Here is a 17118-nt window from a genome sequence, read left to right on the forward strand (position 1 = left end):
TGTTTGGTGCTATGCGATTTTAGTCACATAAAAAAAAAAAAGTAAACCAAGTCACTTAATCGGGAGACACGTGAGAAACATGTGGGCGGCTTGAGCGGGTGATTCCAGGCCAATCGCTACCAATACTTAGGTCCCTTTTAGCTGTGGGTGTTCTTACAAGACAGGGACCCACCCAGTAAAAATGCAGATCGGAACCGAATTTTCCTCAAATCTACCGCCCTGTAATTGCGCCTTATTCCTAACCCAGTAACAGTTTGCAACCGATATACTCATGTTTTATCTAAACTGCCGGGTTGGTCCGCGTTGGCTTTTTTGCCTTTCTTTGCACCAAGCCGGTAGGACTTTTTTTTTTTTTTTTTTAAGAATATAGGAGTCAGAGGTCAGTTTTATTCGTTGCAGTGGTTTCAAATATGTCCTGTCAAAATTAATAGATTTGTACGGCCATCAAGTACTTGGTGCGGCTAGTCACTATGCATATGCAATTGACTTCTTTCTGTATGTGGGAGAAAGTTATCTGCTCGCTAAAAGGCGTCCCCAGGGATACTGCCCGCTATTAAGTAACCTTGACGCCAATAAAGCCCCTAAACGAGTCAGGAATGATTGACGTGCGCCAACCCGGCGAAACGCCCCTGACGAAAGGTTCGGGTCATGGATCTCGTCGGAGGATTGAAGCTCTGAATGGACCTTTGTTTCTTGGCAATACCACAGCGTCGGAGCATCTTGTGTCGCAGAGGTGGAGGGGGTGTTGCGTGTGCCTTTCTCTTTTTGGAGAACAGCACAGGCATTTATTGTGCTTGTACTGTAGAATAGAATGAGCATTGCGCGGCCCTTGCAGATTATCTCACCCGCTTATCTTGCTTCTCTTGTCATCCATCACCTTTGTTTCCCCCGCCAGTATCGGACTTCCATGGCCGGGGTTTGACATGTTGTTTTAATCATCCATCATCCATCCAAACTTTGGGCCTTTGCACGTTTCTGGGCAATCATCCGCCATTCCCTCCATCAGTTTCCACTGCTATGGGGTTCCCCGCCTACTAGCCAAGAGCTGCTTATCACTCTCGTATTCCATTCCATCCTCCCGTCTCTGATGCGGAAACTCCCTCTTGTCTCGTAGTTTTGCGCTATTCATTGATCAAGTCACAGTCTTCCCATCTCTCTCTTTTTTTAAAGCATACCATGCATGCATGCAACTGATTGTGTTGCTTTCGTTACCGTCCTCCTCCCTGGAGGAGTTTGATTCGGCCCGGCTCCAGAAATTCCCAACGGTTCCTTCCTCCGAATACCTACCTCCTACCTATGTAGATAGCGCCTGCCAGACCAGGTCCAGCTAGCCCATCATGACATCAAGTCGTCCCTCAACCCCTCCAAAGACGGCCTCCGAGATCGTCCACGAATCCAGCAGACGCCACCCGCCAGCCAGTGGTAGCACATCCACCACATCTATTAGCGCTTCCTCCCGTCACCCCGACATCGCTAGCGGCACCGACGATGACATACTTCCTGGGAATCGAGAATCGACCCTGCCCACCCCGGTACCAGGAACACGGCGGCGGTTGAATCGGTGGAGCTGGAATTGGGTGCCAGCACCCGTACGTCGCACAGGCAATGCCGTTGCGACCTGGGTGCGCGGACCGCCGAACCCAACGCGCTACACCATCAAACCGCTGTTCCCCAAGGTGCAACACGCCCCAGTCTGGCTGCTCAACAAAGTCGCACCCCGTCGCTGGCACAAGGCCGTGCTTGCCGTGGTATACATCGCCCTGTGGGTCACAGCTTTTGCACTCGTCGTGCAGCATGCCAACCAGGCTACTGCCATCGAGGACTTCGGCGTGCCGACAACCCTGGGGTGTGGCTCGTCGTATTGGGTCTATGGCAACGGCTGCGATTTGGATGGTAACTACTGCCGTCCCTTTGCGAACCAAACATTGGCGTTCAAGTGCCCTGCAAACTGCGCGAGCTACAGAGTTCAGAATCCAAGGGCTGTTGGTGACCAGGAGATCATCTACCGGTCCATGGTTATTGGAGGGCCCGGGAGTGGGAAGGATCCAAACCTGGGGCCCATCTACCGTGCCGATTCCTATATCTGCGCTGCCGCGATGCATTCCGGTATTGTCTCTAATACTAAGGGTGGCTGTGGAGTTTTGAACCTTATAGGCGAGCAGAGGAACTTCGTCTCTTCCAACCGTAATGGCATCGACAGCATTGAGTTCAAGTCCTCATTCCCCAGGTCCTACACTTTTCTCAGTGGCGTCGCCTGCGACTCGGAAGATCTTAGATGGCCACTGTTGGGAATGTCGGTAGCATTCACGGCCGTTTTCTCCCTTTTCACGACCTCGGCACCTTTATTCTTTTTCCCTGTATTCACCGGAATCTTTTGGCACGTCGGCATGGTCTCTGACCCTCCTGCCAACGCTGGCACTGCGGACCTCGCTTCCAAGATCATCGGCAGGTATCTCCCTGCCATATTCGTAGCATGGGTCATGTATGACCGCATGGGCATCCGCCGCACCCTCGCCGGCCTCACGGCTCAAGTCGAAAAGACGATCCTTTGGCTCGGCGCCTGCTGGCTTGGCGCGCTCGAGAACTATTCCTTCTCTGAGTGGATTCCCATCAACCGCCTTACCGGTCGCGACCTGGAGCAGCAACCTGGGGCCAAGGCCGCTCTAGCCTTCATTGTTATCCTGCTTGTTGTCATCGCCGCGTCTCAAGTCTGGTTCTTCCGTCAGGAGGGTCGCCTTGGGCGCATGCTGCGCATCTACGGCCTCCTGGTCGGTGCCATCCTTGTCTGCCTTTGCATCACCCCGCTCCAGCTCCGCATCCATCACTACATCCTTGCTCTGCTGCTTCTGCCTGGGACTAGCATGCAGACGCGGCCCTCGCTCATCTACCAGGGACTCCTCGTCGGGCTTTTCATCAACGGCACCGCCCGCTGGGGATTCGACGCCGTCCTCCAGACCGCCGCCTCGCTGCTAGGCGACGGCCAGTTCTTCTCCGACCTGCCGACTATCCTAGCTCCGACCATCTCGCTGGCATCAGCGTCCTCGACGAATCTGAGTAGCATAACGTTCTCTTGGTCCGTCGCCGAAGCTGTCGACCTGGGCTATGATGGTATCAGCGTGCTCGTCAACGATGTTGAGCGCTACCGTGGCTTCTTCGAGGACGAAGTCTCTTCTGACCCAAACATTGGTGGTCCGAATGCCGGCCGCCGTTTTGAATGGCGCCGCAACGCCACCACGCAACCTAACGACGAGTACTTTCGCTTCGCCTACATCTTCGGCACCGATTCGATGGATTATACCAAGGCTGGCACTTGGACTGCCGCCGGCGAGTGGGTAGGCATGGCCCCGGGGCCGTCCAAGATGAGACGGCGAAGCTTAACAATGCGCTCTCCCAAGAGGGATCAAGGGGCGCGGCAGACTAGGAGAACGAAGGTGTTTGATGATGAATTATAAAGTGTATAGATATATAAGGTATAAATGGCTTCTCTCTTCCAAGCTCCCAACCAGAATTGGAAGAAATTTTCGCTGCATGATATAACGCTATGCAGGGTTGCGTTGAGTTGGGCGCTCCGAACTCGGAGACAGTGTCTTGTTCTTACTCATTGGTTTTGGTTTCTGATTTTTGGTAAGATTCACTTTCACTCTTGTGTACAAAAAAAAAAAAAATGTACCGTTATTGTCAAGGATTCAACCAAGATGCATCTCCTAATCTAGACTTGGGCCCTTGTACTAAAACTTCCGACTGATAGCCAACAGAGAGGAATAAGCGTACACCAAAAGTTCCATGATGGATTTGACGGACAGTGACTGTAAATAAACCGAATAAACACGACAGCCGACTTCTCAATGAATATTAGTTGCTCAGTGTCTAACCAAACTCCTTCCTAATGATAGCAGGTGGGTGGATATGAGGTGATCCGACTCGGGGTAGAGAACTTGACTCCGTCCAATTTTGAAAACGTAAACGATGTGGTTATATTGTAGAATGTATCCAGGTATCAAAAGGAAAAAAANNAAAAAGAGATTGAGCAGAGAAAACTACGCTCAGCAGCACAGGAGTATTCAAAAGAAAAAAGAAGAAAAAAATAAGCAAAAGAATCCGTCAACAAACCCAATTATCAACACGCATAGCAGACAACGTTAACGCTACATCAAACACATTAAGACTTAGACTTGTCAAAGATGAGATATCGAGGTGTCCCGAGAAGCAGACACATATTTCGGGACCATGCGGTCGGCTTTAAGGGCTCTTCTTCCTACAATAGTGGGGATTCGAGGTCAGTACATAAACCAATGATCAACAGGGCGATATTAGCTCGGAAATTGAGAACCTACTTCTTTTTTACGGGTTTCGGTGGCGCGAAAAAACCACCCAGAAGGCCTCCTGGGGGCTTCGACTTGGACGAAGACTTCTTCTTTGGCTCCCTTGTCTCCACAACCGTTGGCCCCGGCCTTGGAGGCGCGCCTCCAGGCCTGGGGCCCCCGGGCATCATTGGTGGTGGCGGCACCCCCGAGGGCCTGACTCCCGGTCTGAAGGCGCCGGGTGGTGGCACGCCGCCTGGTACGCCCGGAGGCCTGCCGGCCATCGGATGGCCCGGCGGTGGCTGTGGGCGACGGTCCATTGGCCACATGTGCATGGTGATGGCCGAGTCTGGCTGGATAACCTTCTCCCAGACTGTTGGGAGGATGATCTCGCCGTCTGGGCCGATGAGGTCGTAGTGGCCTTGCTGAACATGCGGGCCGATGACCTCAACATGAAGGAAGGCTTGCTTAATAAGCTCTTCCATTCCCTATAAGCAAACATCAGGAAGCGTTAGTATTGCGACGAACAAAAGTATATGCAGTAATTCGGTAGTCAGGTTTTAGTATCACTTACCTGCCATGTTTGGCATAGATGGAACGGGAAACTGAACTTGCGCCCGACAGCATCCTTGAACTTGATCGGGGGCTTCTCCTTTTGCTTCTCCTCGGCCTCGGCCTTGAGCTTGCCCTCTTCTTGGTATTTCTTCTTGAGCGCGTCCTCTATCTTTTGCTTCTCCTCAGCATCCTTTGCCGCCTTTTCGGCGGCCTCCTTCTCAGCCTCGAGCTTCTTCCTCGCCTCGATCTCGGCCTGGAGTTTGGCCTCCTCCTCGAGCTTCTTGCGCCATTCGGCCTCGGCGGCCGCCTTCTTCTCCGCCTCTGCCTTGTCCTCTGCAGCCTTTTTGATCTCGGCCTCGAGCTTCGCTTTGGCGGCCGCCTCGGCAGCTTCGAGCTTGGCCTTGAACATCGCCTCGGCCTCAGCGGCCTTCCTTTCATCTTCTGCCTTCTTCTCGGCAGCCGCTCTTAGGTCCGCTTCTATTTTGGCGCGCGCTTCCAGTTCGGCAGCTTCGATCTTGGCCTTGAGGGCAGCCGCGGCCTCGGCAGCCTTTCTGTCCTCCTCTGCTTTCCTCTCAGCCGCTGCTCTCAGGTCCGCTTCTATCTTTGCTCTCGCCTCCAGTTCGGCTTGTTTGAGCGCTCTTGCGTGAGCTTCTCTCCTCTCCTCGTCCTCCTTCCTTTCCCGCTCGATCTTTTCCCGGGCCTCCCGCTCGATCCGCTTCATATTCTCCTCATGCTCCCGCCTCCGTTCTTCTTCACGTTTCCTCTCCGCCTCTAGCTTTTCAAAGGCGGCCTTTTCAGCCTCCTGCCTCGCCTTCTCGATCGCGATCCGGGACTTTTCTTGTTGTTCAAGCAGCTCCTGCATGCGCCTTTGGATCTCGAGCTCAGTCTTTTTGGCCTCATCAGCCGCCGATTTCTCCTTGTCCTTGGTGGCCTCGAGCTCCTTGATTTTGTTCTTCAGTTTTTCCATTTCTGGGTCAGGCGCAGGAGTCTGCGGCTTTTTCGGCGCGGCCACCTCGGTCGGAGGCGGTGGGTGCGCCCCGTACGGATACATGGCCCCGGGCGGAGGATACGCGGCGTGGCCGCCGTAGGCACCTTGGTAGGAGAATGGGACTAAATCCTGGTACGGGCTGCCGGCACCGTAACCCTGTGGGGCGAATGGATTTGATCCGGGGAAGCCGCTGTTGTAGTTGTAGTGCGTCATAGGTCCGGCGGCGTACCCTTGTTGGTACCCTCCTCCCCCACCGACCCCGGCGTGACTTTGAGGGTAGCCAGACCCTCCGGAGGGGCGCCCATAGTAACCGGGGTTTTGAGGGGGAGCCCGGTAACCACCGCCGTACCCTGCTCCGTAGTCCCCCCTGTCGGCACCCCATGCATCCTCGGACTCTTCGCTGTGTGACCGCATCACTGGTGGTGGTACTGAAGGAACCCTCGCGGGCCTCTCTAGGCGCCCCTGTTGACGGATCTGCAGACGAGGACCGCCTCCACCGTGGTGGTAGTAGTCGCCGGCACTGATCTGTGAGGCTGACTCGGATGGATCCAGGTCGCTACCGGTATCTGAGTAGCCCTCGAAGCCCTCGGATGGTCTGTCGTCTGAGCCCGAATTTGAATAATAATACCGCGGTTGCTGAGCGTAAGAGTTGTGATATGGAGGGTGATGAGATCTTCTTGTTTTGCGTGAGGGTGGCTTGATCAGCATGTTGAGCAGAGTAGGAAGTTTGAGAGACGGTACAATCCACCTCTTCAAAGAGCTCTAGTAACCAGAAAAGAAATTGACTCACGACATTGATGTTTACAAAAATGGGTGTTGTGTATCGACCCTCCGCTCGCGACAATCTTGGCTGAGAAAGTCGGAGTAGGGGCCCGTTCCTCCTATACTTCCGACACTTGAAGCCCTGAAGAACACCAGCCCGATATATTGTCGGGTTTCCCGTTGTCGTCAAATTCCTGTTATTTTTGCCCCTTTTTCTGTTATCGAAGAAGCTGCGCACAGGCAATCAAGTTCAAGGATAAATAATCGAAGCTGAATTCACACAAATCGAAACGAGCTCGGAGGCGTTATTTACTAAGAAGAGACGTTGATTGCCAAAATGGCGGTCGGTGCGCTAAGTTTTGTGTGATTTCTGTCGGTAACCTGTTGCGACGTTGGGAAGTGCGTGACTGCAACTGAAAGCGACAAGGTCGTTCCGGCGGTTTTTTTTTTCTCTTTTTTTTTTCTGGTCGTCGTTTGGTTGCCCCTCGTGGCAGGGGGAGACGGGGAGCGGGGAGGCTTGGTGTTGATATTTATTGACGGGCAAAACTAAATGCCTGCCTCCCCGGCTAGTTTGGGTAGATGGGAGTGGGGCGGGTTTGTTTGGATTTTGATGCTCTTCTCTTCTAGACCTGAACTCTACAAGGGACGGGGGTCTTGGCAAGTAGCAGGGGGGAAATACGACCAGAACGAAGAAAACAAATTAGGGGAGTTGAACAAATAGTCCTGGTTCTGTTGTTCGGGTCAGGCGCAAAGAAAGGGGAGGACGGATTTGGGAGCTAGAACAGAAAAAAAAAAAAAAAAAAAAAGCGGAAAGAGGGGGGGACCGTGGCGATCGATGTGACAGAACGGGGTTGCCCGGGTCACAGCGGTACCAACGAGAAGCCGTGCAGTCGGGTTGCGTTGCGTTGCGGTGAGGAGCTGGGGTGTGGGAAGGTGGAGAGGAAAGACGAGAGTTGAGAATGAACGACGAGGGAGGACGAGGGCAAGGATTTGAGCCAAGGATGTGTAGCCTTCCCGTGGCCCAGACGGACAAGTCGCAAGCTTCCCTGTCTAGCTTTGACTTTATCGCCTATGATAGTATGTACAGATAGATCGTGAGGACATATGCCAAGCATTCGGTAGACCCTTTACGAACAGGAGCATATAGAAAAAGAAATCTCGATATCAAAATAATGGATCCTCAACGCAGTACGGACATACAAGCGAGGACACAGCCAGCATAGGAAAAAGAAACGGAGATATAATGCGACATACCCTTCAGCCGGTCCTGCATGCAGGCGTTGGTTGTCTGTTTCCTTTTGTCTTTTTTTCTCAGGCTTCATCAGGTACGAAGTACCTCTCTTAACCTAATATAGGCGGGGCGGTGTGCGAGCTAGCCCACCGGCGGCAACGAACCCGCCAAAGCCTGGGCGTCCACGTCTCCCAGCTGTCTTGTGTCGCTGAGTTGCACAAACGACATCATGCTTTGCTCTAGCCTGTCAGACCTGTGATTGTGGAACCGGATTTTTTCTCCCTTCTCTACATCATTTATCATTATTTTCTTTTTCCTTCTCTTCCTACTGTCTCGAGCACAAGAGCACAAGTCGCTCGGGCGTGTCATGTAACACTGCATTCTCAGAAAGGGGGAGCGGCATCTGGCTATGAACAAAATAGAGCGGGCGGGAGGTTGCATGAGCGGGCACTCATCATGTACGTACAGGTGTGCGGTGCATACCAAAGTGGATAAAGTCCCGTTATAAAACCACGACATATTTCTAGGCATACGGAGTATCCGGGAGAAATACATTTTGTGAAGAACTTGCATTTCTTCTGCAATAAACAATAAATTGTGTGCCCTTGGCTGGTTGCTTCTTCAGAATCGTCAGCAGGACCTAGTTCCTTTTTCTGTTGTCACTGCGAAATAATATTTTGGAGCACGGTTGTTTGTTCGCAAAACGGTCAATGGCTAGTAAAGGTCAGGTGCGCCAAATCAAGGGGAGGCTCTGCGCCTTTTCCCACCTGTCAGCCCATGTTCCTCCGATGTTTCTACTCTAGATATGTATAGGGCCTAGCTCACGACACAGGGACAACCTGGAAATGGACAAACACAACAATCAACCAAAACACAGCCAATTGGCGTGGAACAATTACCAGGGAAATCCCTTAAAAAAACAAGGTGGAAGCTATCGGAACCCAATAGCAAAAATTTCCTGCATTCTCACTCCCTCTGAAAGCAGCATCATCCTGCATTTTGCAACCGTCGTATCCCTTCTCGTCGCAACCCAATCGGAGCCCAGAGTGTCAGCATTTGTGCCCAAGGAGGGGCGAACGGCAATGGCCTGGCTGCACCGCCTGCGTCTGGCCCTGCATCATCGCCATAGTTTCCTGTACACCAAACGGCCCTGGCGATCGAAGCTGCACCCAGTTTAGGTACCTATCAAAACCACGTACCTAAGGTAAGGCACATGAGCCCATTGACAAGGTGGCAGAAAGCAGTGTGCCGCGGCCAAACGCAGAGCCGCTTGTTGCTGTTTATGACTCCACCGCTTACAGGTAGGTACCCTGCCAAAAACGTTGCGCAGTGTCTGGATTATGTTGGCATTTCTGCCTTCGAACCAGTTAGTTGTGAAGCCGTCCAGTGGAGCCACGTGCGTGCGTGCCCAAAAGGTCCACATAATCACATACGCAATAGGCTTTTACAAGTCAACAAAAGGCACGTACTAATCTCCCAAGTGAGACTGCATAGCCTCTCTCTCTGTAGCATGAGTCAAAGTCTCAGTGGGCACACTATTGCATAATCCGTATCAAAAATGGTGCTTCACTGCATTTCTGACCTCAAGCCTCAACCAATCCTTGATATCCTTCGAATGTGTCTACACCTCAACAGGATGAGCAGGGCCTGGAAATACTATGCAAGATACATACTATTTTGGAGCCAAGGAGCTGTCCTGATTCAGCAGCTCCCTTGCCGCCACAATCTCGCTCTCCTCGTAGCCCCTCCAATTGTGTTCCCCTGCAGACCACCGCCGCACTATTTCTCCCAGCTTTCGGGTGGCTAGCTCGTCCAGCTTTTGCAATGTGGTACTGTCCGGCAGTGCCAAATCGTCCGCGTCATCTCCTTTCCGCGTCTGCGCGTAGGGTTTATCCTTGAGGAGACGCGATGTCACCTGGAATCACGCGCAAATGGGTCTGGTTAGCTTCGCTTGGTGACAGAGTGTGAAGAGGGGGATGGTGGTTGAAAAGTCTCACAAGCTTAAGGCCATAATATCCCCGCAAGTAATCGTCACAAAGCTCAACACTGCGGCAGAACCTCTTGATTGCCTCTGCCAACTGTTTTGCAGCTGCTGCATCATTGGACTGTGTCGCCGTCGCTGCCATATACAGGACCTCGCCTGATCTAGCATGGATCTGGATATCGTGATAACGTCGGTCAGCTTTGTAACCCGAACGGCCCGCAGACGTCTGCGAAGAAGACGGTACTGACATTCCATGCGTTTGGCTGAAGCACCAAAACCTCCTCCAGCGCATATATGGCCTGTGAATACATTCCTTGCGCCAAGTAAACATCTGCCAGCTCAGCCCACGCCTCGGCGTCCGTCGGCGACATGTCAACAAGTGCCAGAAGGCCAGATACAGCATCCGGCGTCCTGTCTAGTGATCTGAGCAACGCTATCCTCCGTTTTGCGATGGGCTGCATGGTGATTTCCACGAAAATCTCTATCAGCACAAGTTCTACCCCATGAAGATGCGCATGTGCGATGGAATGTTGCCTGTTTGCCAACTCACAATGTTGTTTTCCTCCTCGGCCAGTATACTGTCATATTCCTTCAGAATCACTTCCAGCTCTGTATTGTTCTTTGCAGTCGCCTCCTTGACCAGCCCCTTGAAGGCCATCATGCGCTCATTCTTGTCCCCGAACCTCTTTATCAACCTCTCCAGACACTTATGCGCCGACAGGTCGTCCCCCGTACGCAAACATGCTAGCAGTAGGTTCTCGTAGGTAATCCACAGCTCAGCGGTTTCGGGGGCGGAAAAAAGTGAAAGCAGCGGCGTCGACGATATACTTTCAGGCAAGTTATTGAGGATGCTGGGTGCAAGAGTAGCTTGTTGCCGCGCCGCTTCTGGTGATAGGTGGCTTGGTGGATGGAGTAGTGAGGGCGGCATCTCGAGTTGGTCGTTCGGCTTTTGCAAGCTCGAATTAAGTGGAAATGAGTTGGGCGCAGTGCAAGTGCCGATCTATCGGGATGAATGCGATATTGAGGAATTGTACGGCGGTGAGATTAGTTTAGATGGAGATGTGTCGTGATATTGAAGAGCCTATCATACATATATATCTGTAGGAAGGCTAGACCCAAATGACTGGAGATTCGCAGCAAGAACACCATTAAGCACAGTGTTAATGAGCTCATTGTGGGGGATTGTACAGTGCGTACTACCAGCATCCTACGTGGGGTAGGTTTTGGACGCCTTGATCAAGAACCGCTCAACAACTGGAGACACACATGCCATCGTATCTTCAAACCACCTGCAGTTGCCTGATCATCAATCTTCCCAAAACCTAAACGATGCATTTTCTCACCAGACGATACGACTAGAGTGTTCAAAGCTCATCAACATCATGAACGCGAACCGTGGACGGAGCGAGCATTTGAACCTTTGGACCGATCCGAACCCCTCCTGACTGCCTCGACGGCCATCCTTCCCGATTGTTCACCAGTTTCAGGAGCTGGGATTCTGTCACCATGTAGGATCTTATAGCTATTGCCAATGAGACTCCAGGACACTAATGGCGTATTAGGTTTGAAAAATCACTTCTCGACCTCATCCGAGGCGTACGGAACCATCGGGGCAACGAGCGCGAATACATACAAAACTGCTTGAAAGAATGCCGTGCCGAAGTAAAAAGTCAGGACATGGACCTCAAGGCTACGGCCCTGCTGAAGCTTGTGTACCTCGAAATGATGGGCCATGACATGTCCTGGGCATCCTTCCATGTCCTTGAGGTCATGTCCTCCCCCAAAATTCACCAGAAGCGGCTCGGCTACCTTGGCGCTGTACAGACCTTCCGTCCTGACACTGAAGTCCTCATGCTCGCGACCAACTTGCTCAAAAAGGACCTCATGGCCACCGCCCCGAATACGATCGCTCTTCCGATTATCACCTTGCCACACATAATCACACCCTCACTCGCTCTGTCCGTCCTGGCGGACCTGCTGCCACGCCTGAGCCACTCCCACGCCTCGATTAGGAAGAAGACTATTGTGACGTTGTATCGGCTTGCGTTGGTATATCCAGAGACTCTGAGAGCGGCCTGGCCAAAGATTAAAGACCGCTTGATGGATAAGGATGAAGACCCAAGCGTGACTGCTGCCATTGTTAATGTGGTGTGTGAGCTGGGGTGGAGGCGACCACACGACTTCTTACCACTGGCCCCTAGGCTATTTGAGCTACTTGTAGAGGGTGGCAACAACTGGATGGCCATCAAACTCATTAAACTCTTTGCAACGCTTACACCCTTGGAGCCTCGACTGATACGAAAACTGTTACCCCCCTTGACTGACATCATCAGGACAACCCCAGCTATGTCTTTGCTATACGAGTGCATCAATGGCATTATCCAAGGTGGTATCTTGGGAAGCCCGGATGACATTAGTGGGACAGAAGAGATTGCCACGCTTATTGTGTCCAAGTTGCGCGGAATGATAATGATAGACGGAGATCCTAATCGTGAGTTACTATCAGTCTGGGTTGGATTTTTCATGGACTCCTGCTCTTCAAATGTACTGACATCTTTTGCAAAACCTACGCAGTGAAATACGTTGCTCTTCTTGCCTTTAACAAGATCGTGACGACCCATCCTTTCCTTGTTGCCGAGCAGGAGGATGTCATCCTCGAATGTATAGATAGCCCGGATATCACCATCCGCATCAAAGCTTTGGATCTGGTTCAGGGAATGGTCAGCGCAGACAACCTCGAGTCAATTGTCAGTCGATTGATGCGACAGCTCAAGGTCGCTTTTGAAGGAGACAGACAGCCGAAACAGACCCAGACAGACTCTGCCGACTTGGAAGATGATGGGTTATCAAATATCAACACCAAATCCAGGGCTCCTGATTCATCACCACCTCTCCCAGAAGATTACAGGATAGACGTCATCGGCAGGATCATTCACGTGTGCTCGCTAGACAACTACAACAACCTCCTTGACTTCGACTGGTACATCGACATTCTCACCCAGCTTGTACGCATGGCTCCTGTCGTACGAAGAAAGGAAGACGAGGACGACAGCTTTGTTGCTACAGCAAGAACGCGCGCAACCGACATCACCGAGAGAATAGGCGATGAGCTACGAAGTATAGCTGTCAAGGTCCAGGCCATCAGGGGCTCTGCAGTGCGCGCGGCCGAGTCTATTATCTCTGGTCTTGGGTCCGAATCGGCAACCACAACCAAGGTGGTGGGTCCGGTGTCTTGGATTCTTGGAGAGTACGCCTCCTTCTTGGCACGTCCAGAGGATACCATGAATGCGATTTTGCACGCCCTAGCAAAGACGCAGTATCCCGAGGTGGCGGCCGTTTCCATGCATGCAATCATGAAGATATTTGCGCTTGTTGTTGGTGATGAGCGATCACAATGGACAGCTGAGCGTAAAGCCAAGATATCTCTATTGATGACGCGACTGCTACATACCTTGGAGCCTTTCCCATCACATCCAAATCTCGAGGTACAGGAACGGGCTGTGCAGTTCACAGAACTCCTCAAGCTCACCGCAGAGGCTGTTTCTGGACAAGATGCATCTACGGATGAAGTTTACCAGGATCCGCCTCTGCTACTTACACAAGCCTTACCTTCCCTATTCACTGGATGGGAGTTAAACTCTGTTGCATTGGGCGCGCAAAAGAACGTGCCCCTCCCCGAGGGCCTGGACCTTGACCAGCCCATCAACCCTAACCTGGAGAGATTGCTGGCGGAGGCGCACATTCTAAACTTGCCTGCAGATGAAGACGACGAGTTTGAGATATACTACCACCAGAAGCCTGCCCCGACAAGCGTATCTTCATCTGAGCCGGCTATTAAGAGACTCGCGGACGCGCCTGATGAGGTGTCTGGCTCTTACCAGAACGCCGGGGAAGAGAGCTATCTTGATGCTGACATCTTGGCTCGGAGAAAGGCAGAGCGCATGGACAAGAACAAAGACGATCCTTTCTATATACATAATACCTCATCCGGAGTGTCGAGAACATCAACGCCGATACACAATATCTTGAAAAGAGAAAACGGCTCGGATCTGGATATAGACTCCATTCCTATTATGGCGTTGGATTTGTCAAAGGTGGACGACGCAGCACCACAGAAACCGCCCGCCCCATCGCCAAGACCTAAGTCGAGGCAGCGTGTTGTCGTTGCGGCAGATGAAACCCTTGCAGGGAGCGGGAGGTCGACTCCGGGGAACTACGACTCGGAGAACACAAATTCAGATGGCGGAAGAAGGACCGCCGCAGGCAAAAGCAAGCAGCAGAAGAGGCCAAAGAACTCACTGCTGCAAGTTGACTCGAGCCATATTGGTGCGCTGAGTCTGCACGGCCGCGCCGATGAAGAGGCGGTCAGTAGTGTCGACCCAGAGCTTCAGAAGCGCGAGGAGGCGGAGATGGCAGCGGCCATGAAGGAGGTGGAGCGCTTGCGGCTCGAGATGCAGCGCGCCAACGAAAGGATCCAAGTCGCGCAGGGGGTGCCGGCCGAGGGCGTAGCCGTCGTCCAGAAGAAGAAGAAAAAGAAGAAGGCCGTTCCGGATGGCGAGGGCGGCGATGATGCCTCTTCTGTAGCGAAGCCGAAGAAGAAAAAGAAGAAGCCCCCGGTCGCGCTAGGTGGCGAGGTGGATGCTGGTGCTGCTGCGGCTGAGGGGGAGGTGGTTACAAAACCCAAGAAGAAGAAGAAAAAGCCAGCTGCAGAGGGAGAAGGGCCTATTCGTGACTCGTGATTAATTTAATTGCAGGTCCATGGAAGTAAATCTTAGGGGAGGCCTTAGTGCTTCTGCACGACCACAATTTTCTTCAACGGATAGTGATATATGAAAACAAACTTAGCTGTGGAAAGCCTGGAGATAAATCAAGGGACTTAATTATGCAGAAATAACAACAATTTTGATGCGATGATTGATCTAAGTAGACGCCTCGTCAATTTTGTTGTTTGTAGGTACAGATTCGGTCTTTTGTGGCAATTGCCATGTATGCCTTTGGTCTCGACCCCAATCAACCCAGGTGGTCCAATATCAAAGACGCCTTCATAAACTCTTTTGGCGCCAAACCAGGTGCAGTCAAGCACGTAGATGGACATACCGCCTAATGGACACACCGAAGAAACCCACGGGATGCATCAAATTCAAGTCTGACGTTTGTGGTTTGAGCAAACATTGAATTCTTCATACTACGTCTAGGAGTATGGCAAAATATCGCTCCAAGGTAGCCTCTAGTCATGATTACATCAGTCCTGGATAAATTATACATTTTGGTTTTATCAATAATCTAGAACCCCAATCACTGTGAACGCCTATGAACTCCAAGCCCGAGGCAAAGCCAAACAAAACAGCCGCTTGCTTGTGCCCAAATGAATTAATGATGAAGAATGAGCAAGGTAAGGTCCTTGGCAGGAATTGCATTGTAGGGACAATCACATCGGCATCATCGCATACCAGACCCGGGCCGCCTCACCAACAGAACCACATCCCTCCCTGCCATGTATCGTCTGGCAAGCGGCTGTGGCTGCTGGTCATCCTCATCCTTCTTGACCAATACCCGATCACCTCCATGCCGCGGAGGCCAAGCCTAAAAGTTCTGCGGCACGGGCGGACGCTGATAGTATTCCCTATCCGTGTGCGACAGGGCACCGGTGCCAAACGGACCGCCGCCCGCACCGGCGCCAACACCACCAGGAGCCGTGGAGTCGGATTCGATCCTGCCCTCCTCGGTCGCGCTGGCGGAGCCGCCGCGGTAGCGCTGGGCCATGGGAGGTTCGGCCATGCCCTTGGTCCTGAAGGCGCCGCCGGCCAGAGGACGAGTGTATGGCTTCCCGTTCTTTGTGTAGACGGCCGGGTACAGGTCGACGTAGAAGGAGAAGACGTAAAAGGAGAAGACGACGGCGATGACCCACTCGAGGATTGCCGCGGCGTTGAACTCGCGGAGGCGGTTAGCGATGCCGAAGCCGACGCAGAGGAGGATCTCGACGATGATGAAGACAAGTTTGATCCAGAATGAGGTGCGAAGGACGCGGTGATCTCGGTTGCCTGCGGTTTTGTGTTTGGTAAGCTTGGAACCAGTGGATAGTTGTGGGGGATCGTCAAGACTCACGACCGAGACGCTGGTACTCCCAGCAGATAAAGATGGCACTGATTGTATATCCACCAATGAAGAGACTTAAGAATATATTGTGCAACCTGTTGTGGCTTGCTGTGTCGAAGATGCTGAGCATGATCAGGCCCACTGTGCCCACGACGGCGAATGCAATAGTCTAACGTAAACGCGAGAACCGTCAGCAGATGGCACGCAGTTGATAGGACCCCGCCAAGCACATCATGCATGGCCAAATCTGGGACGGACTTACCAGGCCTGACAAGATCTTCTCTCCCATGGTAGAATTGGGCACGAGCCTGCCCTTGTGCCTCAACCACCTGTCGGCGAGGAAACCCGCGTCGAGAAAGATGGTTGTAATGACGCAGCCCGTAATGAAGAGCGGCTTGAGCCTGTAAGCACCGGCATCGCTGATGTAGGCGATGGTCTGATTCTCGCTCATGCTGCCGTAGTGTATGCGGTTCTCGTTGACGGTCCAGTTGAGCAATAGGCCGAGCAGGGTGGCAAGCCATACGACGCCCGATATTATGGGCAAGATCCAATATGATATTCGCAGCATCTTGCAAGAGGTGTTTTGCTTTCCTTTGGTGTGAGTGGTAGAAAAAAGTTTGTTGCCCGAGTATAATACTGACAAGATATGCCAGATACTACTATGGGGTTTGTAAATGTAGAATCAAACCAAACGAATGTGGGTTGTGCTCCAAACAAAAAAGCCCCTAGAAACGTAGGCCAAGGCAAGGCACCAAGCAGAGGCACCAAGACTAAAGTGATTGCTAGTCTGGGTTGGCGACTGTTGTCATCGGCCTCCCTATGACGGCACTGTTGGCGTCGGCCGATATCTAGCGTGACAAGTTGCGATGAGGGCAAAGCCGTCGTTCTTCTTTTTTTTCGAACCGTCGGGAGGCGCTAACGGTTGGATAGGAGACAAGAGCGATTGTGATTCTGCCGTGGTATGTGAAGCGATTAGGATTGTTTTTTATTTTTAATTCTTGAGCGGCAGGGGAAGAGAAACAGTCGGTACTCTTATTCCCGATCGGGTTCTGGGCTTAGAGATCAAACCCGCGGGCGACAAAGTCGTGGTGAAATAAGCAAAAAAAAAAAAAAAAATAATAATACAACAGCTGAGCCACAATATCCACGCCTTCGTCTTGGATTTTACACCCGCGAGACACGTACTGAAGGTTGTATGGCG

General features: G+C 52.2%; 5 protein-coding genes across 5 annotated transcripts; 2 read left to right on the forward strand and 3 right to left on the reverse strand.

Annotated features, from left to right (window-relative positions):
• Window positions 1–1337: 1337 nt before the first annotated feature.
• Window positions 1338–3452, forward strand: PpBr36_02390 (uncharacterized protein; the record flags this gene model as incomplete). Its single annotated transcript, XM_029889572.1, has 1 exon — window positions 1338–3452. One exon carries the CDS (start codon window positions 1338–1340, stop codon window positions 3450–3452), a length of 2115 nt encoding a protein of 704 aa, XP_029754283.1.
• An 878-nt stretch (window positions 3453–4330) lies between these two features.
• Window positions 4331–6552, reverse strand: PpBr36_02391 (uncharacterized protein; the record flags this gene model as incomplete). The annotated part of the gene is made up of 2 exons (XM_029889573.1): window positions 4331–4789; window positions 4876–6552. The coding sequence occupies 2 exons, from the start codon at window positions 6550–6552 to the stop codon at window positions 4331–4333; spliced, it is 2136 nt and encodes a 711-aa protein (XP_029754284.1).
• A 2957-nt stretch (window positions 6553–9509) lies between these two features.
• On the reverse strand, window positions 9510–10749 carry PpBr36_02392 (uncharacterized protein; the record flags this gene model as incomplete). Its single annotated transcript, XM_029889574.1, has 4 exons — window positions 9510–9752; window positions 9835–9993; window positions 10070–10276; window positions 10372–10749. 4 exons carry the CDS (start codon window positions 10747–10749, stop codon window positions 9510–9512), a joined length of 987 nt encoding a protein of 328 aa, XP_029754285.1.
• Window positions 10750–11384: 635 nt separating this feature from the next.
• On the forward strand, window positions 11385–14560 carry PpBr36_02393 (uncharacterized protein; the record flags this gene model as incomplete). The annotated part of the gene is made up of 2 exons (XM_029889575.1): window positions 11385–12312; window positions 12396–14560. Coding segments are annotated over 2 exons (3093 nt in total), but the record flags the coding sequence as incomplete, so codon positions are not given.
• An 844-nt stretch (window positions 14561–15404) lies between these two features.
• Window positions 15405–16485, reverse strand: PpBr36_02394 (uncharacterized protein; the record flags this gene model as incomplete). Its single annotated transcript, XM_029889576.1, has 3 exons — window positions 15405–15862; window positions 15927–16086; window positions 16180–16485. The coding sequence occupies 3 exons, from the start codon at window positions 16483–16485 to the stop codon at window positions 15405–15407; spliced, it is 924 nt and encodes a 307-aa protein (XP_029754287.1).
• Window positions 16486–17118: the final 633 nt, after the last annotated feature.

This window comes from Pyricularia pennisetigena, chromosome 3, assembly GCF_004337985.1.
Source record: "Pyricularia pennisetigena strain Br36 chromosome 3, whole genome shotgun sequence".
Classification (NCBI taxonomy): domain Eukaryota; kingdom Fungi; phylum Ascomycota; class Sordariomycetes; order Magnaporthales; family Pyriculariaceae; genus Pyricularia; species Pyricularia pennisetigena.